We start from the raw sequence: 25,350 nt of genomic DNA on the forward strand, positions 1-25,350 counted from the left end.
TTCTGTTCAGACCTGCAAGTATATGTGCCAGTTTCTCTGGCAAGCACCAAACACCATGGGGAAAACAGCAAATATTGTATTGTCTCTGAGTGGAGGTTACTGGTGGAGCAACAGACTTTCTTTGACATGGAGAAAAACTAGCTGTAAGTATTGTTGAAAATGTTTGCAAAGAGTCCAGTTCCTACTTCTTAAATGATGGGAAAGGAAAATAGCCTGGTTTTATAGTAATAGTGAACAGTATCCAGACCTTAGACTCTTTGGGACTCATTGCATAGATAAAATGCAATGTCAGAGAAAGAAGCTGTAGAATTTTTACTTGGGAGAATGTTACCATCTTGTTCCTAATACCCAAAACATGTGCAACAGGCATGTTCTATCACCTTTCATAATGATGCTTATTTTTAAAACATTTACTGGGCCTGGATTTTAATAATTTGATAACATATTTCACCAGTAGTTGATATTTTGCTCCATTAATAATAAAAAGTATTACCCTTATGCATTTTTACTATAGAGGAGCATGCCTAGTTTCAGGAAAAGGCTAAATGCATCATTTTTTATGACAATGATGGGTATCCAGTAATGCAAATCTCATAAATTCTATGTGATCACAAGAGCAGTACCCTCTTTGCCCATAAACCATTCAAATTAATAGGTACAAGCATTTTTTTAAAGAAGGACTGCAAGCATTTTTTAATATAAAAAAGCTTTTTTGCTCGCAAGTTTCAAAAATGTAAAACAGCAAAAAGGCACTTAGTGTCATTTATGAAATTTCATAAAGCTAGGATCTGTGGTAATTCTGGCAGTGTGAGGTCAAAGAAATGATTTATGCATTGTGGGCTAAAGAAAAGTAAGTCACTAGTAATAGCACTGGTGGGCCACGTCAAATAGTTTCAGGCATTCTACATTTCCTTTTGCAACAAAATAGCCTCTAAATTAATTTATATTATTCATTGACTTGTGATGAATTCCAGCTAGAACATCAGCTCTAAAGGCTCTTCCTCAGAGTGATGTTAACATGCATTCTTCCACTCCTTATGTCAACAGAAAAGCATGTTGACATAAATTGGATTGCCCCTATGGCCAAGCTTTATGTGCCTTAGCAATGAGGCTGATAAATGGTGCTGTCCTGACAAATTTAATGGGCAGCAATTGGTAGAGTCAGTGGCAAAAACAACTGCTAATTGTTGTTCTCCCTAACGTGATGTGGTGAGTTAGGTGAGTGCCCTGCAGAGGGTTTAACTTGAGTAACAGATGAGTGGCAAAAAGGTACTCTACTCAGCACAACTGGCCTGTCAGTTGGGTTATTTATGAATATGGATCTTGCACTCTTCTGAGGGAGCACTAAGGCTGTTCATTTAAACAACAGTCTAGCAATCTTCTGGAAGAATGCTAAACCCATGTCCAAAAAATAGCTTAGCTGATAGATCAGTTGCTTGCTGAGGGGCATAAGCTGAAGTGGGAGGGAGGTAGTGCACCATATCAGGCCTAGTGCTCTAAACCTGAAACCCATACTTAAGAAAACACACCTAGCACTCTTTCAAAGGAGTGCTTAAGAAGCCCATGGAATGCCTCTATGTAAACCAGGTGTCCAGGATCCTATACTCTAAATTAAAATAGCCATGGAGGGTAATGCCCAGTGACTAGAGGGAAGGGCCTATATCTGCAGAAGCTTCAAATATCCATTGGGAGCTGGGCAGATCCCAGTCCCTGACCATATCATCAATTATGATGTTGAAGATGGTGTCTCCACTCAAAATTGTGTTAGGAGCACAAGGAAAACACCACTTTAGAACTGGAGCAGCTAAATATGAATTTAAGCTGTCTCTCTGGCAGGCTGGGGATGAGGCTAAGGTGTCCTTTAAAAATAGTCATCTCTGTGCTGCAATTAACAGGATAAGAAGATGAGTCCAAATTTGAAAATACTGAGTCCAATACAGAAATAGAAGAAGTGAAAAAGAAACTAAATGTACTTCAGTGAACCACTAAAAAATCTCTGGAGCATATTATGAAAAGAGTTCATTAATGAGGATACATGCAGTTAAGCTAAGCAGGGGGTAGTGACACTCACCCAAACCTACGACTAGGGGTCAAGTACAATATGTCAATAAAAGTTGCTGAGAAAATGGTTTCTTTTCACCTAAGAGCCTTGCCTTTGTTAAACACCCTTGCTTCCTAGATTGCTATTATAAATTATTTACTCTAAATGCTACTGAGCCCTAGCCTTATCTTATATTTCTGGATCATCTTACTAGAGTCCTGAACATCCTACAAAGTAACATTATCTTTTCTTGACATAAGAGCATACACTACGCTGAATGTTTCACTTAAACTATTGTTCTGTAACTATTGCTGGTTTTCATGGGATGAAAAACTATCTAGCTGCTCCACTGAGCATCCATAAAAAAATGGCTTTTGAGATTTGAGATCTTGATGCATGTACCTTCTGTCCTTTGCAAACCACCACATGCCTTACTCATATTTTTCTTGGAACTTCTGTTTCCTCAGCAGCATAAGTAACTGAGGTCCTTCCTTTCTCTTGGTCATCTCTTTCACCAGTACAGTTTTGGTGTACATCAAATTCTTAAGCTTAATCTGTTTTCAGTTGTTTAGAAGTAGCACCACTACCTCATTTTGAATAATTGTATTCCAAAAGAGTTCTGTTACAGGCTAACAGAAAGAAAGGCATTTGTTTAAATGTGCATAGAAGAGTAATGCAGTTCTGTGATATATTCTCAACTTTCTCTGTACACAAAACTGTTAAATGTTCTCCCATCATCAGAGATATCACTGTATTATTAATATGGTACTTCTGTCAGGCATCCAAAGACAAGAAGATTTTAACAACACATGCCACTTTCCCTTCTTTCTTGATCTGTCAGGCATAATTCTACATTACAGAGAGAGATGTTCTAAGAAGAATTAAATTCTCTAATCAAATAATATCAACTCTGGTGCCTACAAGATACACAGAATCCATTGAAACACCTCTGCTGCTGCTCTTGACCTCTACAATTTAGCAGGAAGATAGCTATGAAGACTGCTCTGTAGACTTCTCTAATTTTGATCCTATGGCTTAAACCATAATTTTCTTAGAAGATTGGTATAGGAGCATCAAGTAGCTTTATGAAGATGTGAATTCAATTAACCAAGTATTAAGAAATGGACAAATTCTATAGATTTCAGATTCTGTGAAACGTTCTTTTGCTGAATTAATACTGATGACTGCTTTGGGATCAGCCATAAATATGGACAATGTATATAAAACAGAGCTTTGGATTGAACTCACTATAGAAGAAGCATGGCAATGAACATGACATATCAATATTCAGTCCCGTATTAATTGATTCTGGAATTAATCTAAGTCAAAATCGATGATACTACTTTTTAAAATCGATGGTACTAGTTTTAGGAGCATTTGTTCACGTTTCTTGTAATTAAGACCAGATAGAATTTTTTTTTCTTGAAGTTTTGCCACTCCATTGTGGGAAGCTGAGGCAGGGCATTTGTTAGTTGGTGGTTATACTTTAAGAATACCCTGCTGCTGTGGTCCACCTGCAGCAAATGATGCCATGCTTAACTTCTTGGGCTGCCTTATGTAATATTTAACCTTTGCTTAGTGCTAGTTATTCACTATATACCCTTGTCATTTATAAGTACTCAGGACTGTTTGGGCACTGAGTGAGTTTAGAAGTATCAAACAAAAGAGAGTAAATAAAACAACTCTTGTAGTCAATCAAATGTATACTAAATCCCATTGAAAAAATAGCAACACAGTGAATGTGTTATATAAAGTGCATCTTAAGAATATCTAATTAAATATTAACAAATATATTTTTTTATAAACACTCATGGTCTAGTAAATTCTCTTTTATAGCTCTGGATTATCCTCCAATCCTGCTTGATTCCATTGTGTCTAGGATGCTGGACCCTGTGGCATCAGGCAGAAAGATCTCTGGGGAACTATGACCTTTCTTTTTCACAACCCTGTGAGGATGTTTATTCTTTAGCCCCAGTAGCTCATCAAAAGCTAAAAGGAAGCTCACACTGTGGGAATCCATCTGGCTGCACAAGGATTAATCTGTGAAAAAGCTCATTTGGCTACCATTCAACTCATAATACTCCTTTAAGGGAGAAAGAGAGAAGGTTTAAGGGCAACAAGAAACCATCCTAACCACACAACACAACTGGTTCTAGAACTCTTAGAACCAAGTGTATTAAAAGCCATCCTCTAAGTTAGTAGATGGAATCCTACTGTGATGGAGACATTTGTACATCTGGTTACAAGGTAAGGTAGCATTAATAGGTGAAATTGTGGTTACATGCCATCATGGAAGATGCTTCAATATACTGTGCTTGGTTTTTCTCTTCTCTTGTGCAGTGTTTGCCTGTTGGCTTTCGTTTTGTGCAGCAGAGACTTTCATCACATGTCCCTCCTCTTGCAAGTGCAACAGTGGTACCCTGGAAGTGGACTGTAGTGGTTTAGGCCTTTCATCCATTCCCTTGAACATTCCGGCTAGCACCAGGACCTTCCTTTTCCTTAACAATCAACTCAGTACCTTGTCAGGGCAAGCTTTTTCCAATCTCTCTGCCCTCCGGAGACTGGATCTTTCCAACAATTTCTTAGACCAACTTCCTGAGAATGTTTTCAGAGACCTAGTTAATCTCACTGAACTACATCTGAGGAATAACAGCATCAGAAGTTTGGACAAAGATCTTCTGCAGAACACTGTTCTTTTGCATCAGTTGGATCTCTCCATTAATGGACTTGCTCAAATCCCTTCGGGCATTTTTGATGACTTGCCTTCTCTCCGCTGGCTTTCTCTCCGATCAAACCGTCTGCAGAATTTGGACAGGGTAACTTTTGAACCATTAATCAGCCTACAACAGTTACAAGTGGGAGATAATCCCTGGGAATGTGACTGTAATCTGAGAGATTTTAAATATTGGATGGAATGGTTCTCTTATCGAGGTAGGTACCATTAAAGATTGGTCCAAACTGAGGGTTATTTATTGCTAGTTTGCTAGGGATTGCTAGAAAGAAAAGTTGGCCAGATTTGGTTGAATCGAATTCCAGATTTTGGATTAGGAGAATAGTCAAAGTGCATAATTTGATTGTGTTATGCCACAGTAGTGTATTGTAGTTGGATTAGCCAGAGACATTTGCTTAGCCAAAGTCATTCAGCTTCCTTGAGGTGAATTTATTTTGAATGGATCAAGATGGGGAAGGTATCCAATCCATTTAATCATTTTGGAGCATCTAAACATACTGTCACAAATTAACATATTGAGAAAGCGCCTGCTGGAGCACATTCAGGTATTTTCCATGAAAAGGCAAATGTAGAGGAACTGGACATCAATCAAAGGAGGGATGAAGCTCAAATTTGAGCTTCTAAGACAACAATTTAGTTTTACCACTTATATGCAAGATGCTTGAAACAAAAGTTAATCACTAATCTTAATAGAAAGTCACTGCTTCAATAGGACCTGACACTGGCCACCCTTAAGCATTTAAATTCCCCCATCTGTAAAATGGATCAACAGTGTATATCTCAGGGGTCACCAATAATGTTTTAATTGATAATATGATTTGAGTAGATTAGTTGATAATAATATTAGTATTTTTGGGTAGGAGATGTTAAGCATCTGCTAATGGTACTGCCAATTATTCTTTTTGACACATACTGTTTAGTGGTTTCCTTTTTAAAAAGTGATATTAATAATTAGTATTCAAAATCTTCTGAGTCACCTTGGAAGTTTATTTTACCAGAATCATAATCAATACTAATTTATGGAGCATACTCCTCATATTGTGCAGTAACAGAAGCCAGTAGAAAGTTAGATGTTTGCATAGAAAGAAGAAGAGAGAAAGTGAGATCTATTTGATCTCACTTTTTAAATTTTTGTCTTTTTCTTTTAGTTCTATCTTCTCTCTTTTCTATATCTTCTGATTTGTATTTTAATTGTACTTTTTATATATCTTAATAAAAGCTTTGACCAGAAAAAGGAAAGTTAGATGTTTGCTTCTGGGAGAAGCAAACCAAGTGTTGTTCCCGTGATGGCTCTGGATGAATTCCCACTCACATAGAGAATAATTCTATTCAAGATACCACTAGGAGTACAGATCTTGGGAGGAAGCAGACTGAGTAGCTAAATTGCCACTGTCCATATTGTCCAAACCCTAAGTCAGTCATTCTTAATAACTGGATGAATGTCCTCTGCCTTGTAAATACATTGATAATATTATGACTTGAAGGTTAAAGTGAGAGAACCATTACTCAACCTAGATATAACATACTTTATAATCTTTCACTTGTCTCCCCTTAGTCTATGTACCACTGCCTATGTACCACTATGTACAGTTACTGCCATTGTACATAGTCTTCTATATAATATATAGTTACAAGCAATTATATAATAGTAGTGTATAATTTGAAAAAAATAATAGCAGGTGGAAGTTATGACATTTGATTGGTTTAAGCAGGTATCCTGACTATCTAATTCTGGAGAAACTTAACTCACCCATGGTCATTCATGTTTTAATAACTTCAAGATTAGATGAGGCATTCTTCATAGAGCGACTGTTAAAACATACCTAGAAACTTAACTAGGTCTAATGTGGCACTGATCAACTGGATTTGGTAAGATATACTCCATAACTCAATTATTGTTCATTGATTGCCAATTTATTTATAGACTGGCCTTAACTTTTACAGGTGCCCAAAGTCCATTTCTACCCATACATACACTTCATTCTAGATTTGGAGCTCTTGAGTGGGCAAGAGACTTTTAGTTGTGATAACATTGCTATGGATAGTCCTCTCTAATAAAGTCCAATTAGCATAAACACAGCTAGCTCACTTTTTGACTTTTAGAATCATAAGTTGGGGAGAGCCACTCCAGCCATCTAGTTCACCCCTCTGCTCATAGTACAATCAGAAATAAAGCATCCTTAATAAATGTTTACCCAGCACCTGCTTGAACTTATCCAGTGAAGCTCATAATGTGCGTAGGTAATTGGCCACTCTCTTTGTGTTGCTCTAGGAAGTCTGCTGCTGCTGAAGCATTGTGTTTATTGCCTTTAGTTTACCTTTTAATCATTTTTAGAAGTTTCTGTTATTTCAATTTATTGTTACACACTTTAAACACGAGGGAAAACCCAGCTAATCGTACTGAGGTTTACAATAAGCTTTTTGCTTTAATAGTGTTTGTTCCACAATCCTACTTTTCTTGATATGCTAATTACAGCTAATGTTTAGCTAGGCAACGGTAGACCACCCCAATTTATTGAAGGGTTCAGCCACAACAGCTCCACTGAAATGCATTATTATACTGAACCCAGTATGGTCTCATATGAGGATAGGGAACTAAGCATTTTTTTTTTCTCTTATGGGATAGGAGGAAAGATAGACCAGCTGGCATGTACTTTGCCTAAGGAGCTGCGGGGGAAGGATATGCGCTTGGTACCCATGGAGATGTTTAACTACTGTTCCCAGCTGGAGGATGAGAACAGCTCTACTGTGCTGGACAATATTGGTCCTCCTTGCAGTAAGGGAAGCCAAACTGCTCCCAAACCCAAAACAAGTCCTGAAACAGAAGAGGAGCCCAGCGTGGGTTGTCCCCAGAAGCAAAAGCCACGACCCATCAGTGTGCGCCGGGCCATTGGCACAGTCATCATTGCTGGGGTAGTTTGTGGCATTGTATGTATCATGATGGTGGTGGCAGCAGCCTATGGCTGTATCTATGCATCTCTCATGGCAAAGTACCATCGAGAGCTGAAGAAGAGGCAGCCATTAATGGGTGATACGGAGGGAGAACATGAGGAACAAAAACAGATCTCCTCTGTGGCCTGAATCTTCTTGGAAATTAGAAGCAGAATAGGATACAGCCAAGACTTAAGAACACTTCATCCCAGATGAGCAGATGGACTGTGCAATTATTCCATTGATTCAATTAGTAAAATGTGTTTATGGGTTCAGGACACCTGGCTCTGGGTTCATGTCCACTTTCCTTTGTTCTCATGGAAATCCAGGTGAATAAAAGATGTCTCCTCTTTGCACAAGACTTCCCACCAATGATCCCATCTTGGGAAGGTCAGCCAAACAAACATCTTTCTTTGATTTCCCGGCTTTTTGTTTTTGCAAATATCCATTGCCTCACAGAGTCTTTGGCACTCAAAAACATTGTGACAACCCTTGTTAAAGTGTCTAAACTCCCCCCGTGGCATCACTCGCATTATTGTACAACTATTTATTCATTTTAGCTTTGCTAAAGAAATCTAGTTCACAAACATTCCAGGCCCACAGGCCTGTAATTGAATCCACTATAGCCACTGGAAAGTTAACATTCCTCTTTTAACACTAGAAATAATGAATATTTAGATGTACCATAATTGACATAATGAGGAAGCAAATATGTATATTAACATATGCTTATTACCTATATACATATTCACCTTTCTTTGCACATCATCAGTATATAATTGTGGAGTGCTAAAAAAATATGCCTCCTACTTCCTCCTGGTTCAGATTTTTTATAACTACCACGAAGAGCAATATAAAGCATCTGCAGAAAGAGAAGAATGGATCACTTCACTCCTATTAAGAGATCAATCATTTTAGGAAAGGCCCTGAGCATCATCTGATTGATCTCATATATATATTATAGAAAGAATTGGAGGGAAAAGGTTCACGATCATGACTTAAAATCATTAATGACACATCAGGTTTAAAATGTGGTAGAAAGGATGCAGTTCTGAAAATGTGTTGCCCCTTCATGCTAATACCCTGTAAATGTGTGTCACTTGCATACATGTGTATGCTAAGAACCCACGTAGGATTTCTTCTGAAAATATATGCATAGTATAAATAATGTTCTGAGCAGATTGATGCATAAAATATATTCAGGCACGCAGACAACATCCTGAAGCATACATGTATACACTCCCGCACACATGCACGTACTGGGCATATGAATTCTCACCTTAGCTATTTTTCTCAAGCACACATTGCATTACATTAGCCTTATTTTTCTTTAAACTGGTGACAGCGGGAAGAGAAAACCAACCTAAGGACTCATTTTATATTACTGAAAGTGGGATAAAGTGCTGTCTCCAGAGGAAAGCACACATTGCCATGGTAACTCATTCTAGCCCGTCACAGCGGGTATTCCTGGGATAAGAAGATGGCACGAGAGGTCGGTGTATCCATGGCTTGTGTGGGGGTATTGCACTCCTTGCATGAAGCAGCTTAACAGCTGGCCCAGATTCTGAGGTTTCTCTCCAGCAACTGAGAAGCAGAACCGAACGGTCACCCTAGCTGGGCAAGGACCAGGCCACCTATGCTCTTCCTTGTTTTGTTACATGATGCCTTTGGCAGCAGCTGCTGTTTGTGAAGGGAAGAATGCTCCCTTAAAAAAAAAAGATCGCCCCAAGTCTTCGGTCAGCAGCAGGAACCCTGGGATGAACTTAAGATTCCAATGTGGGAGAAGAAAAGCCTGTTCTGTTCTATTAGCAAAGAAGTACGGGATCGGAAAAGAGTGAATAATTTTCACGTAGAGATGACACGGGTGGCCGAAAATCACATGGAACGTTGTCCAGAGGATTTGGCTGTGGCATCTGACATAACGTGCAAAAAACCAACATCGAGGCCAAAGGTAAATGTTAAGGACGGAAAACTTTTTTTCACACAGTGAACTATGTAAGTCAGTGTTGTCCAAACTTGGCCACTTTAAGATGAGTGGACTTCAACTCCCAGAATTCCCCAGCCAGCCATGCTGGCTGGGGAATTCTGGGAGTTGAAGTCCACTTATCTTAAAGTGGCCAAGTTTGGACAACACTGATGTAAGTACTATAGTTCTTCCAAGGAACAAACTCCATTTCTGCTTTATTTCAGTCTGATGAACAGAACTAAACTATCAAAGACACTAGGCAATGACTTTATCTGTATTGCTTCTACCACATTTATGCCCAGCATTTCAGAACTAGCAATGTATCTGCTAGCAGCACAACTTCCACCTTATTGTCTCTATAATTTCCCCAAAGGAGTATAACCTCTGCAATTTACTAAACACCACAATATACTTGAAATACAACATACAGAGCTGTATCTTTAACAATCTCTATTTTATTTGTAAGAAATAATGATGACATGATTGCACAAAACACACCATGGGTGCATTTGTGTTTAGGAAATGAGAAAAACTGGGCAATAAAAATTACAAGAGGAAGAGAGAGAAAAACACCCTTTTTCTTTCCAACCCCTGTTCTTACCTTTGAAATTATCCTTTATTGCCAATTTCGTTCTCTTTTTCACGTTGTGAGTTCAATTACAACCTTAGGCTATGTTCTGATTTCTTACTAATATGGAGAGGGTTGGCCCTGATATTTCCAGATTTATTTAATTAATTTATTTAAATTTATATTTCGAAAGTTGTATTTGAAAAGGTGAAACAAGTGAAGGGGTGAAAAAAGGACGGGTGTATATTAAGTTAGTCCCAAAGACACTGGAGCTTTTGGAAGTACAGTGAGCTACTAAAGAGTTTATTTAGGGAATGGAGAATGCAATAATCTTATCTGGGAAGGGTCCTCATTGAATTATTGGAAAACCGTGCCTTCAGCTATAATTGGAAGGTCTATAGACTAAAATGTTTAGCATTCTTGTACCTGATGTCCAGGAGCTTCTACAAATCTCCACAATATACACAGTGTCTTGCATCTCATCAACTTCCTATTGTACAGTCTGTATTCTATGTATCCATGGCCTAGGCTGTGAATATAGGATTTATAACATCTTTGTTCTTGTACTGCTGCTATTAATATGAAGTGTGACTATATGCAGTGCAGAGAATTCAGAAAAGGTTTGTACCAAATTCACGTCTAAACAGTTTCAGATCTGCTGTTGATGTGGAACTGGGTGGATGACTACAGTAGAGCCGCCTTTGTATGCATGTTACCAGAGTACCTATGCATAAGACCAAAATAATACAAGATATACATGGAAATGCAATGTATATTAGGGAAATTGTTTCATTCAGTGATATAATACCATAGTTAGAATTTGTAATATACAAGCCCATAGAGTACTTTCCCAAATGATATAAAGAATGCACCATTACTGCTACAGGTTCTAATATGATAAATACCCCTAATAATTTTAATGGAGCTTAATTATTCAGCTATTAATTCTAGTCGTGTCACTGAAGCTTTTTTGTTAGTATGAGTAGAATTAACAAAAAGATGCCTAAATGCTAACAATGAAAATAAAAGAATCCTGATGAAAACTGGAAGATTATTAGAAATGTAAAAAAGCGTGAAATTCATAATACATGCGCATGTATCACAGATGGAAAAAAATTGCATGCATCTAATTTAAATAGAGATTTCTTCATCACCTGTGAAGACTCCCTGGATATGCTCTAGGCCAGTGCTTCTCAACCTTGGCAACTTTAAGATGTGCGGACTTCAACTCCCAGACTTCCCCAGCCAGACATGATTGTATCCGACTTGCGTCAGTTCCGCTGTGGTTGTTAAGCAAATCACCTGTGGTTGTTAAACACAATGTCACATGACCATGACTTGAAACGTACTGCTGGCTTCTCCATTGACTTTGCTTGTCAGAAGCCGGCTGTGAAGCTCGCAAATGGCGATCATGTGACTGTAGGAAGCTATGAGTGTCGTAAATGCGTGCTGGTTGCCAAGTGCCCAAATTGTGATCATGTGACCATGGAAACATTGCAACAGTTGTATGTTTGAGGACCGAATGTAAAACTACTTTTTCAGTGCCGTTGTAAATTCAGACAGTTGCTAAACAGGGCAGCTGTTAACCGAGGACTATCTGTACTTTGTAATATTGCAAAGGTGTTACAGTTCATAAAACTGTTCTGGGAGTTGAAGTCCACACATCTTAAAGTTGCCAAGGTTGAGAAACACTGCTCTAGGCTATGAGGTGCAGCCAGAACATTTTCCAGAGACGTACCCTAACAAAAATTGGTTCTTGGTAGTTGTCAAGAAGCCATATCGAAGGACAATCAAATTACATTAGTAATGGTGGCAAAACCATGCATTGTGCTTTCTGGGGATGAAATGTCAGTACAGAATTCAAAGGGGGGAAAAGATCCTTTTGAGAAAGAATAATCCAGGATGGCACCCATCCTGGAGAAAGGGGCAGGAGGATTAAATAGATGGCACAGATCATCCTTTCCCTTTCTGTTAAAAGTTTAAAGAAAATACATTTTTAAAGGAAAAAAAACCAGCTGTACGTATATTATATTTCTGGCTTGTTGTTTTAGAAGATAAATAAAGAATGTATTTTCCTACAGAACATGCCTCTTGTTTTAAATTCAGTCCTGTATGCTGAAGGAACTAAGAGCTCTGAAAATTTCCTGCAGAAATGCCACGAGAGGAAAAGATTTCTTCAGTGACCACATGAATAGGTCCCTAAATACACAATAAATTGAAGAGACTGCAGCTGAGGTTAAGCAATCATTTATTAGGGATTAATGCTGCCAAGAGGGGAGCCAAGTAAGCCTGTTCTTGCAAAAAAAATCTAAGATTACAGGCTTATGCTTTCATGGAGCATGCTGCCTGAAATGCATGATTGTCCTAAGAGGTAGACATATACAGGTATTAGAAGCACCAGCAGAAGGGATCTGGGCATTGCTCTGGAGACAGATTCATCCCTTACCTATCCAGTTAGGCCATATGGCATCATGGCATGTTGCTTAAAAAAAAAAAGGAAAATTCTCTGACATCAAAGAATCATAGAACATAAGAGTTGGAAGATATTGTAAAGATAATCTGGATTACCTCCCATCCAGTGCAGGAATCCACTACTACTGCAACTCTGACAGGTAGCTATCCAGCCTCTCTTAAAATACTTCCAGCAAAGAAGAATCCATTACCTTCACAGGCAGTCTGTTCTGTTGCTGAACAACTGTTACCATTAGAATTTCTTTTTTCTGAATCCAGCCATAATCTCTTCATTGTAATTCAAATCCATTGTTTCATGTCCTATCTTCTGGAGCAACTCAGAGCAATTCTGTCCCATCTTCTACATGATAGCCTTTCCATTACTTGAAAACAGCTATCATGTCTCCCCAGAGTCTTCTCTTCTCCAGGCTAAACATGCCCAATGACTCCAACTGTTTCTGATACTGTTTTCCTTCCAGGACTCTTATCGTCTTGGCTGTTCTTCTTTGGAGACACTCCAGTTTGTCAATGTCATTCCTAAATATAGTCTCAGACCTGGATGCACTATTGTGTGATCTGACCAATTCAGAATAAAGAGGAACCATGAATTCTCTTGATTTTGACACTTCTGTTGATGCAGCTTAGATTGCATTTGCTCTTTTTATTTCAGCTGTCTCACTTTGTTGGTTAACATTCAGCTTGATCATTTTCACATGTGCTGCTGCCCAATATGGTCCCCCTCATTCTATACTCATGTCTTAGATATTTCCTACTCAGATGTAGGATTTTGCATTGAAATTCATCTTGCTGGTTTCTGCCTATTGTTCCAACTCATCACAGTCCTCCTGGATGTTGATAAACGTGTTCTTGATAAATCTATGCTGGTTTCTGCCAAGCGATGCATTATTTTCTACTTTTCAGAAATTGGTCGCTTAATAAACTGTTCAAGGGTTTTGTTCAGTACTGATGCCAGCTAGTAGTTACTTAGGTCCTTTCCCCCCACTTTTTGAAAATAGGAGCAACATTTGCCCTTCTCTAGTCCACTGGGATTATGCCTGTCCTTCATGATTCCTCACTGAAGGGGTTCTGAGATAACATCTGCAAGTTCCTTCAAGAGTCTTAAATGTAATTGGACTGATCCTGGAGAAGTAAATTATTTCATGGCACTGTAGCCAGCTGCTCCATTATTTCCTTATGCTCAAATTCCTGGATCTCAATTCATGCACACTTCCTTCACACATAATGCCTCTCTGCCTCCCCTCTTGTCTGACGTATTCTTTTAAATATATTATGTGCAATCCTTGTAGTCCACTCATGAGTTTCATGCCACCAGATTTCAGTACTGACTGATAAATTATATTTACCTCCAGCATTAAGACTTCTAATTTTTCCTATTTGTTTCCCACACTCTATACATTGTACAGAAACACTGGAACCCCAGAGACACATAACTTGATCTACTTCATCCTGTATTTATATGTTCATTACTGAATGCCTTCACATCCTGCATACCCCTCCTAGTCCCAGTCCCAGCTCTTAGCATCACATTTTTTCTTGTTTTGTTTTGTTTTCTCCATCCTCCACTGGATTCAGTTCAAAGCCTGTTGGATTAAGTTTGCAAGGTACTTTCCAAATACATTCTACCCAGTTGTCATGAGGGGCAGCTCATCTCTTGCTTCAGGTCCTCCACCTTGGAAACACATCCCATTATAGAAAAATTCAAGCCATTCCTGTTAACATCATCTAGGTAGCCAGTTGTTATCTTCCAGTATTCTTTTCTCTTTCTGGGACAAATCCGTTGATAGGAAGAAAGGAAGAAAATATGACCTGTGCTCCCATCTTCTACCCAGTGTTTCATAGCCCCTTGCAGTGTCTTCAAGGCTGTGCCTGGCTGAATAATTTCTTTCCACATGGGTCAGTAGCAAGGGATAATTGTCAGTGGGTATAGTCTTGGGAGCCTTTCCATCACATTCTGAACATATGCTCCCGGAAGGCAGCGCATTTCTTTGACAGACTATCTGGCCAACCAATTGCTCATTCAGATATCTGCACAGATCTCTGAAGAGAGGACCCAAGTGAAAGCACAACTGCTCTTTCAGGTGCTCTGTCTGGAACAGCTGTCATTGCAGCTTTGCTCAAGCTTAGCTCACTAATATCTTTCTGCTATGGGGAAGGCACACATTGGCCAAGAGAGAACTATATTTTTCACGGTGCTGAAAAACATTAAGTATTTTGCCCTCTTCTGTGTGACAACCTTCCAGATATTTGAGGTGTGCTATCAAATCCTTCTCAGACCCTTTTTCCAGGTTAAACATATGAAAGCTCCTTCAGCCTTTCCTCAAAGGTTTGCTTTCTATACACCCAACTAACTTTTTCTCTCTCTCCTATAAACCCATTGCATTCCTTTATATCCTTAAAGTTCAGCATCCAACAACGAGGTCTGAATACTTTAAAATAAGGACTTGAATACCACGGTCCTGTTCATGAAACCTCAGCTTGTGACAACTACAGCCCTGGAACATGTGAAAAGAATTTTAGGATTGTGATCAATGACAAACTGAATGTTTCTCAGCAGTGTCAGTTGGCTGCAAAGAAAGCGAAGGCACTTTCAGATACCATGAATAGATCTGTAGTTTTCAAGTGCTAAGAGAGTTACTTTATTCTGGGCATCCATTTGTCTATTTCTGAATGTTATGCTTTAAGACCAAAAAGCACTGAGCCCTACTTTGAGGAGGACTAAAAAAAGCATCTGTCAAATAAACCAACAATAAGATTGACTGTGTCTCTCTGCTCCGAGTGGCCACAGATATGGTGTTAATCATACTTTCAAATTTCTCTCCTTCTCCCTTCCTCTCTTTCTTTTATCATTAGACGCCTCTCTTGCTTTTCCACAACCAGTAGCTCTTCAGATATTCTTTTCTCTGATCTGCTCAATTCTCATTTTTCAGTGCTCACAAAGGATTCCAACCCCCCATTCCATCTGTTTTCCAAAAGGAAAGCTCTACTCCACCCCCCACCCCCACCCTTTCTTTGCTTTATAAATCCTGGCTGCTTGATCCAGAGAGATACAGTAGAGCTTTTGGCAGAATTTAAATCGAGATGCAAGGTCGGCTCCCCATTAGATAGCCTTTAATTTTGTAAAGCAAGGCTATAAAGGATATGAAGAAAACACAGGTACATATGATTAGGGACTGAGAATAGCTCCCTGAATATATTGACAAGCTTGACAAATTCCCACCACCACAGGAAGAATTCTATGACGGAAACCTGGCTCAGCCGTATTTCACTTGACTCTCACATTCAATTTCGTTGGACATCAGGTGAGAACAGTCAGAGCTCAGACTACTCAATCATTTCCCACCATAAATGAAGCAAGAAGCTATAACGGCCAGTTTAGCATCCTCCAGAAGAATGCCCAAAATTGGAGCTGTTTGTTCTTTTTGTAGCGTCCTACTTGCTACTGTACTGGTGTGACATCTATCATCATTTGGTGAGAAGGGGCCATGTTCCAAATAAATCTCTAACATCTCTGCTTGCAAAAGTTTTGATTAGAAGATAATTGTATGCATCATACAAGGGCACCCAACCATTTAATCTACCTTTTCTCTATTTGTACTTTTGGGGAAGAGAAAAAAAAATGCTTGTAAGGTTTCCTACCTTAAATGCCATTGTAATTCAGTGAATATTTGGCATTATAAATCTTTATGGAGATGAGGCAGCTCCCCTTGACTGTTCTGCCTCAAGCAGCGACATGCTTCGAACTGTCTCTCTTTTCACATGCTATCATTTTGTTGATACCAGGCCACTTTACATTCAAATGCATGTGTAAAATATGCAACATTTAAAATATTTCAGAACACATTGTCTGTTTTCTCCAAACCACATATTATTTTCTAATCTGTGTCCAGGCACAGCATTTCCCAGCAAGGAAATGTTCTCTTCAGTGACATTTGCTAGAGAAGAAATAATATAGTTCATCCATTATACCAAGTTTTGCTGGGCTGGTGTGGAAAATAGGAGCTGATTTCTGATGCTTCAATTCTGGACTACAAAGAACTCCAATGATCCTTCTACTTGCCTCAACGAAATTGTCTCTAAACTCATATTACAGTTCAATCACTTAGTGATAATAGAATGGCTGTTAGGTTCAATTTCAATAACATAAAGTACTTTCCTCACCAATAGGGAATTCATTGCCACGATATGTGGTGATGGCCACTATCTGAGACCAAAGATAAGAAATCTGTAGCTCTCTAGAAGTTGCTGAACTGCAGCTCCCAGTGATCATGGCTAAGATGACCAAAGGTGAGAAATATTGTCCCTCGAATGATATCTGGAGGTACAATATTTGGAAATAATGAAAAAGTATAACAAATAGCTATGTTAAATTTCCATGTTCAGAGACAATGTATCACTTAACATTAATTACTGTAGAGGAACTATGGGAGTGACTTCAGCAACTTAACACTCTACAGATGGTTTGGGACCACAACTCCCAGAATACCCAGCCGATTTGGGCAGACCGATCCCAACTGAAGGTTGCTAGTTTGGGGAAGACTGGCCTAACACTTTGGTGGTAAACTTTCCAGAGAGATTTCTTTGACTACTATGCAACACTGGCTCTTAGATTTGAATCTAGTCACCAGGTAGGCCTCTTGTCTGATCCAAAAGGCATGATTTTACTTTATTAGATGTATATCCCACCTTTTCACCAAGATCAAGGCATCTTGCATGAGGATCCATTTTTATCTTACCCCCACCAAAACACCTCTGTGAGAGAAACCGGACTGAGTATTAACAGGCAGCCAAAAGAGAGAGAGAGTTTCCATGATGGAGGGTGAATCTCCCCTCAGAATCTCCCTGGTCCTAGCCTAACACCTTAAAGACTACACCCCTCTGGCTTCTTCTTATGTTCTTATAATCTACCATATACATTTATGTCTAAATTCCTTTACATCCTTGACATATATTTTTATGCATTCACTCATGTCAGTCTAAGAAGTTAGGAACTTACAAAACGTTTTACTGTTCACAGAATCTACACACATTTTCACATTTGTGCATATATATCATGGAAACATAGGAAATCACTACATACATAACCAGGACATAGTCCACATGAGTAATACTCATGACCAGACCTATGCTCTCAATATACCAGCAGCCCCAAAAGCTGGGAACCTAGAGGGATGTTACCATGACTTTTGGAAAGTTAATACCTGGGATAAGAAGAAAAGGAAATAAAGCCCAGCACGTGATTCTCCTCTATCACATCTATGCATCCTGGAGCATGAGAGTAATTGTCTGAAATGAGTCAGACCAAAGGCTTAAGGAAACAGTTGCCATAGCAACCTCCTTCTCTACTCTGATTCTGCTTAGAATTAAAACGATATCAAATAATTTGGGAGCGAAGAGATAGGGCAGAAATCTATGGGTGTTCAATGACCTTCTGTAGATGAGCTTCCTTTCTGGTCAAAATGAACATACAAAAGATATAAAGACTAATAAACAAAATATTGTCTGTTAGCGGGAAGAAAGGCTGCAAGAATTCTAGTTATTTCTGTATCATTTTCTTTGCACAGAGAAGACTGTAGGAACTGCAAATATCCACCTCATTCCCAACAGTTAACCTACATCCAGCAACTCCTCCCCTGTACGCCCCCACCTGCCCACCCGGTGCAGGAATGGTACAAGCCAAAGTCTGTCTGAGATCTGTGCCCTTCTGAAGTTCAACTATATCATCACACAGCAACGGCCAGTTAACAGTTTTACCCCACACTGCTATGTCACTGCCAATGGCTCCCCGTAGTCCAATGCAGAAGGCAAAGCAAGGAACGGTTGCTACAAGCTGTTACAGCCAGGAACAGGAAATTCTCTGCTCTTATGCCCATCTGTGGAAATTCCAGTGGCAATGATTTTGCCTTCCTTCCTTATTTCTCAGAAAAACAAAGCAAAAAATCCACAAACAGCTGTAGATCGCTTCTCACTGCAAAACCCCCAAAGCAATTCACAGCAATTCATTTTTGAAAAAAATTACAAAACGGAAAGAATACACTGGCACTTCAGTAACGTTTGTCCCATTGAATTTTGAAATCCATTTGGCCTAAAACAACAACAACAGCTTGCAAATGCAGCTAGGATTCATTTCAGAAGAGCTGAGAAGAACTTATGTATGCAGTTGCTCATACCACTCTTGTTTTTAATTTGCAAGCAATCAAAGCAAGATCCCTTGGTGATGTGGGATCAGCAAAACAATGTCTTGAACTCTAGAAATCCTTTGGGCTGGGAGAAGCTTGGATCCAGATTCCATATGCAGCAGGAACCTATAGCATTCTTTAAAATAAGTATATACCCACATATAACATGCAACTGGTAGACATGCATGAACACATACACACACTGGTCTATTCATGCTTGAAATTGTTATCATATAGTAAGCAAATGTTTCTCTTGCAAACCATACTACTCAAAACAACATGATACACCCATCACACACAAAGACCAAGGAGATGCAGATTCTAGTGGTTTCTCTGGGACTTTAAAACTCTCAGCAACTGCAATGTCAGTCCAGCCTCTTCTCTCCAATACAGAAGCCCCAGGTGATTGATCCACATGACAGAACATTCAGTCATGCTATCTGGGGCAGAGAGAGGCATTTCTGATATTAAATACTTCATATTTGTCATTTCCAGAGAATGCTGTTGCTAGCAAAAGGCTCTAGGTACGTACACACACACACACACACACCCCTCTGGAGATAAAGTTTTAATTAAGCTATAAGTAATAATTATGTTTTAGTTAATGTTTGCTCGGAGACCAAAGGAGGATTACAATATTAAACGGGCTTTCTGATTCACTTGAAAAGGTACAGTATAGGCTATTTCAAAGAGAGTATTCCTCCAAGGTGATTTCAGCTGGAAAAGACTAGAATTTACTCAAAGGTAACATTATAGGAATCGCATTATTGAGAGGGAACCAGAATAACAACAGAGAAAACCAGAAGACTTGGTTGTATTCCTGGCTATGGGGGTTGGCAGGTTAGTTTGTATCCATGAGATGTTGTGGTTTTTGTTGTTGTGGATATTGCCATTGGTGGTCATTTATTGATTAATGTATGTATGTATGTATTCAAAAAAGATTTACATAGCTGCTCATATGGTAATCATAATCCTGGGCAGCTCACAAAACGGTAAAAACAGCAAAAATTCCCAAACAATCAGAATAAGAACTCAAGAAAAACTCAAGAAAAGCTCAAGAAAAACTTATGGCATCCAAAGGCAACACTTTCCCACATACCCACCTACTATCTTGCTGGGTTCCAGCCTTGTTCTACCCCAATGTTTTTCAAACTCACAACTTTAAAAAGTGTGGACTTCAGCTCCTAGAATTCCTGCATGCTGGCTGGGGAATTTTGGGAGTTGAAGTCCACACATCTTAAAGTTGTCAAGTTTGAAAAACACTGTCCTACCCCAATGCTTGTGGGGAGAGCCAGCTTTTCAAGGCTTTCTGGAAGCCTGCCAGATCTCTGGGGGAAGGGTGTTTCACAGGGCAGGAGCAGCTTTGGAGAAGGCATGTTTCCTAGGTCCCACTAGATGACAACATTTAAGGGAAGGGACCTGGAGCATGCCCATCCTATCTGACCTGGTGGGAGGAGCAGATACCCTCAGGGTATATATGTGACGGATCTGAGGCTGCATATATTGCTGCTTATGTTTATTTTTTTTATGTTTTTATAAGTTGTCAGCCACTCAGAGTCACTGTGGCAAATTAGGTAGCCATACAATCTGATTAAATAAAGTAAGATAAATAAATAAAGTTTACTCAGAACTAGAAACAAATATTTGGCTATTCCTACCTGTCCAAGTTCTTGATCATGGAGATCCTTCAGCGTTTGCCTATTCCATTTCCTAGCAGAGATGCAAGACTCTACAAAGACCTGTCTTTGCTCCTTGCCTTCTTTCTTCTCTCAACCCCCTGCTTCTCAAAGTAGCTTTAGATCTTACAAAGAAATTCATCTAAGGCTGTACTGATAGCAAACCTGACATGTACTCCATGTATGTTTCTGCTTGGATGTTATAAATAGATGTCACCATGCACATGATTGAGCATTTATCTTCTAGGGGTTTTTTTTTTTTTTTGGCGACACTTCTGAAATTTCATGATTTTTCCACTTAGTCTCTTTTTTAATTCTCATCCTTCAGTCTTTCCACACCATCTGCTTTTCCACTACTATTATCTTCTGAGATGTGGCATGGCTTGGTTTGACTTGAAAGTCCTAATTATCAGGCTACGTTTCCCCAAAACCCTGACTATAATAAAACCACTTTAAAGGGCATGAAAGAGGCCTTCAAAACTCACACTTTATCTCTTTTCTTTCAAAAACATCCATGCCAGTTCACTGATTCATAAAGATTAAACGGTGTATACAAAGGTAAGCTGAACATTTGTAGTTTTCAGTTTTTACATGAATGAGTGGAAATGGTCACTGCAAAAGTAAACATTATCTTTGATGCGGTTATTATGCACAGCAGCATCCCAGTATTTCTGTGAGGGCTATTCCATATTGTCATATGAGCCCCCAGGCAACTCTGATCTTGGATGAAAATTAAGTGAAGGATTTTTGCTTTTTGTTTGTTTTTGTTTTGGTGGAATTATGTAAAAGTAGCAAAACATGGAGGTGATATTGCTGAACAGAAAAAGGACACTGAAATGATACATGTGTCATAAAACTCAGGCCTAGTTTTAATAGCAAGGATTTGCATTATACTGTAAATCAGGGTTCCTCAATCTCAGCAACTTTAAGATGGGTGGACTTCAGCTCCCAGAATTCCTCACCCATCTTAAAGTTGCTGAGGTTGAGGAACCCTGCTGTAAATGTTGAGACTTTTTGTTAGGGCTTCCACAGCAGGATGCAGAAAGCCAAATGACCACTGGATGGCAGGAAAGCATTTTCTGTATCTCTTTGCTGCCATCTAGTGATTATCTGATATGATAATCCCATGCTTTGCCCAGTGAACTGATGGACCTTCTGCCAATTTCCAGAAGAGACTATTTGTATTCAGGCAAATAAAGAAATAAAAACAAATGGAGGGTCTCCCCAAGGTTATCCCCAACTTCAAATGCATTGAAACAAGTCCTACCTGCAGCAATTCCTGTCTTCCCACCAATAGTCACAGCCACAGATGTGCTTACTGTCACTGCCACAGGCAAACTTCCCTCTGTCAAGACATAAATGTAGCAAATTCAAAACCTGATTCTGTATCTCAGGGGAAGAGGTTCTCAGAATTGGTAGGTTGTTCATTCTGTTCGCAAGTCAGACACAAAATATGAGAACAGGGCATAAAGACCGGTAGAAATAGGATCCCTACACTTAGATGGTAACTCTACAGAACACAGGAGAGAATTAATCACACCATATTGTGTGGGGAAGTATGTATGGGGGAGAGGGGGAAGAATCCTGATCTTTGGGAAAAAACGAATACATCAGGAAATGTCTTGTTTGATGGGTATAGCTATGAATGTTTTTGATAGGGAAGCATTCATTTGTTCAAATACCTAATTGTGTGTTCTGCTCCCAGTATGAGATAAAAAAAAGATTTAAGAAGTCACTTTGGATTACTGATTGCCAAGAAAGATGCCTTGATCACCCTGACTTACAGTAATATAACAGAACTCCCTAATGTTCAAGGCTAGAATTATGTCTGCATTTCCCAAATCAAACTAAAGAGTCCTACTTGCTTATTCATAAAGCAACCCTAACTCCAGTGTTTTGCTAGAAAAATACAGATGTCTGGAGTTGGGAATGTTCTCATCTTAGGGACATAACATTGAAAAAGAGAAGATCCTCTTAGCAAACAACTCTTTTTCCACACTGATGTATAATGAACTGTCAATTGCCAGTTCAAGTATGGCTTCAGATCTTTTTCATTCTCTAGTATAGGACTCTAAATAATCTTAGTAGAAAATTACTGTGGGTGTGAACTAGTATTATTAATACTATTTCCTAGTCCAAAGAACTATAGGCTTTAGCAGGGAGGTGTTTAGGAGCCCAAGTGGTGTTGTTCAGTCGTTAAGTCGTGTCCGACTCTTCGTGACCCCATGAACCATATTGCGCCAGGCCTTCCTGTCCTGTGGTGGCCATGGACAATTGCAGAATGTTCATTCAACTGGCTGCAACTTCTAAGCTGTACTTCTCTATCTGCACATGCATCGCAAACCTCTGTTCATCACTGCTAAGGGAAGCAACACTAAAATTCTCAAAATCCATGTCTTCCAGCTTGTTCTTGTCCCTTTATCAGTGAAGGTAAAGGTTGCTACAATTGTGGCATGAAGCATCATGTGCTTTTCATCCAACCACTCCTTTTGATAAGGAAGGAGGTTTTACACATGGAGCTAAGGAATGGTCAGGATATTCTTGCATGTCTTCAGAGGTTGAATTTCGGGCACTCTGGACATTTCCTCAATTGTCCAATATTGAATTTATCAAAAAAGCACCATAATTGCTTTGAGTTTGCAATGCATTTGATTTCCCAAAAGTATGGATGGAATTAACTAGTTCTAGGAGGGGAGGGATTATGCTTGAGTTCTCCAAGGAGGAGTCAAATAATTATTGGTTAACTTAAAAAGTTATGAAATTATGGTTTGAGATTTTAAATAAATTCCTACTAGGATAGGTTTTATGCCAGTCACTTTTATCATCTAAAAGGGATACTTTGTCTAGCAAGTACTGATTCATCAGATTAATTACAATTCATTAAAGGCAAGGTATTCCCTACTGTAACTCCAGTCGTTCATTTTTCATGACAGATGAGCATTCAGTGACTAAACATATAATAAAATGTATTCTACATAGACTATTAGAGAAAACACTTCTTCACCATGTCTAGCTTTCTTTGCGCAATATATTTTGTGGTTATTGTACAAAGGTGCATTGAGTCACTTCAAAACCCACTTGTAGGCTGAAGTAGCATAGTTGAAAAATAGGTCCACCTCCTCATAGGCTCTCTGGGAGAACATAGGTTTGGAATCAAGCGTAGGCTAACTTGTTTATATCTCCTTGTATTGTACAACTGTTCCATTTTGGGGATATTCTGAAGATTAGGATTTCTTTTTTTTAATAGTAATTTTATTTAAAAAATTATCATTAAAAAGTTAAAAACTAATACAGAGTAAGAAAAATAAAAGAATAAAAAAATAGAAACTGCAGAAAAGAAAAAAGAAAAAGAAATAGAAAAAAGAAAGAAAAAATAATATAATAAAGAAAAAGAAATATAGAAAGAAATGACTACCTCCTTCATCACAACAAACAAGTATAAACAATTTTAGTAACTTCTCTTAAAATACAACAAATGATCTCTTCTTCCCATATCCCATTTCTTATTTATAAACAAATCCATAAAACCTCATTGTCCAGTTCTGATCAGCAAAAGTCCATTAAGAGTTACCAGAGGTAACAACATATCTATTTTAACCCTGATCATATAAACCAACTTTATATTCCTCCCCTTTGACAACTTTGATCATTAATCTGTTCAAATAATGTCCTAGAACTTGATTTCTTTTCATTTTTTCTTTGTCTCTTCTCACAAAATTCTTCAAAGCATTAACAAGCCTCTTTTGTAAATCCAATATAGGAAAGTTATCCAAGTCACTGTTTTGGTTTGTTATTTGTATATCCCTTTTAATTATTAAGACATCAGCTGGTTTCTTTTGTATGTCCAGTGTAGCATCTTCTTCCATGTCATTCTTGTGGCCTGTTATTTTAAAATCCACTTTCAGATCAGTCCCAGTCTTGTTTGGTAAAACTTGTTCCTCTTCCATAACATCTTTGAAACACAGTCTGTCTCTAGAGGCAGCGAATTAACTTCTGGGTTCATTGTTCAAAAATATCCTTCAGTACATCCAGTGTTAAGGTATTTTGCTCCATTCTGTATCAGTAAGTCAAATTTAAGTGTTATTCTCCTTTAATTATAATCTTTAGTTCCTTCTGGTTCTCTCTAGTGTCCAACCTTCAAAGTCTCATCCTATCATGTTTTTTGTTTTTTTTTAAGAATTCAAAGCAAAAGCATTTTTGCACAGGAAGGATTCTTATAATTAATTCCAAAATTTTATTTCAAATTTATCTGGACCCTTGGTCTGTTTGTAACTTTCCAAAATCAAAGTTCTAATCACTCTTTTGCTGCTTATTCCAAAAAAAAAAAAATTTTTTTTTTTAGGTCCTTAAACTTGTATTTAAAACTTCTTTCACTAAGGATTGAAGGAAACTCACCCGGTGTTTTCAGGCTTGTCAATCCAAAGGTTCCTAATAGCTGAACGGCAGTTAACAAGCAATTTCTGAAAGTGATTAGGAAAGGAAGTATGCAAACCCAGTGTCCTTTGAAAAGGTGCTGACTGTGGTTTGAGGGAAAAGATGGCTTTCCCTTGTCTCCCAGAGCTTTAAACCTGCCATCTTGCGGTCTCCTCGCAAGGAGCAACTGTCTGGAGCACTTGTGGGCGATCTCAAGTCCTCTCCTTGTCCGGAGGGAAGTTACAAACAATAGGTCTGCTTGCTGACTCTTCATTCTGTGCAGTTGTCGGCTCTGCTTTCAGTTCACCATTTCTTCCCCAGAAGTCTGAAGATCAGGATTTCTGATTATATTTTTTCTGACTTTTATTTCTTTCCA

At 38.7% G+C, this 25,350-nt stretch overlaps 2 protein-coding genes across 2 annotated transcripts in view; one reads left to right on the forward strand and one right to left on the reverse strand.

Annotated features, from left to right (window-relative positions):
• The window catches only part of CACNA2D4 (calcium voltage-gated channel auxiliary subunit alpha2delta 4), a 147,006-nt gene that overhangs the window by 54,756 nt on the left and 66,900 nt on the right, over positions 1–25,350 (reverse strand). The window contains exon 27 of the mRNA XM_088141244.1: positions 21,829–21,906. Coding sequence (XP_087997370.1) covers positions 21,829–21,906 — 78 coding nt within the window. The remainder of the gene's footprint in view (positions 1–21,828; positions 21,907–25,350) is intronic.
• LRTM2 (leucine rich repeat transmembrane protein 2) lies at positions 56–7,853 on the forward strand. The gene is made up of 3 exons (XM_025171716.2): positions 56–143; positions 4,382–4,972; positions 7,399–7,853. Exons 1-3 carry the CDS (start codon positions 56–58, stop codon positions 7,851–7,853), a joined length of 1,134 nt encoding a protein of 377 aa, XP_025027484.2.

Source organism: Python bivittatus, unplaced genomic scaffold (genome assembly GCF_059951505.1).
Source record: "Python bivittatus isolate LINGU-HERP-01145 unplaced genomic scaffold, Pbiv_v1 ctg000330_np1212, whole genome shotgun sequence".
NCBI classification, from domain to species: Eukaryota; Metazoa; Chordata; class Lepidosauria; order Squamata; family Pythonidae; genus Python; species Python bivittatus.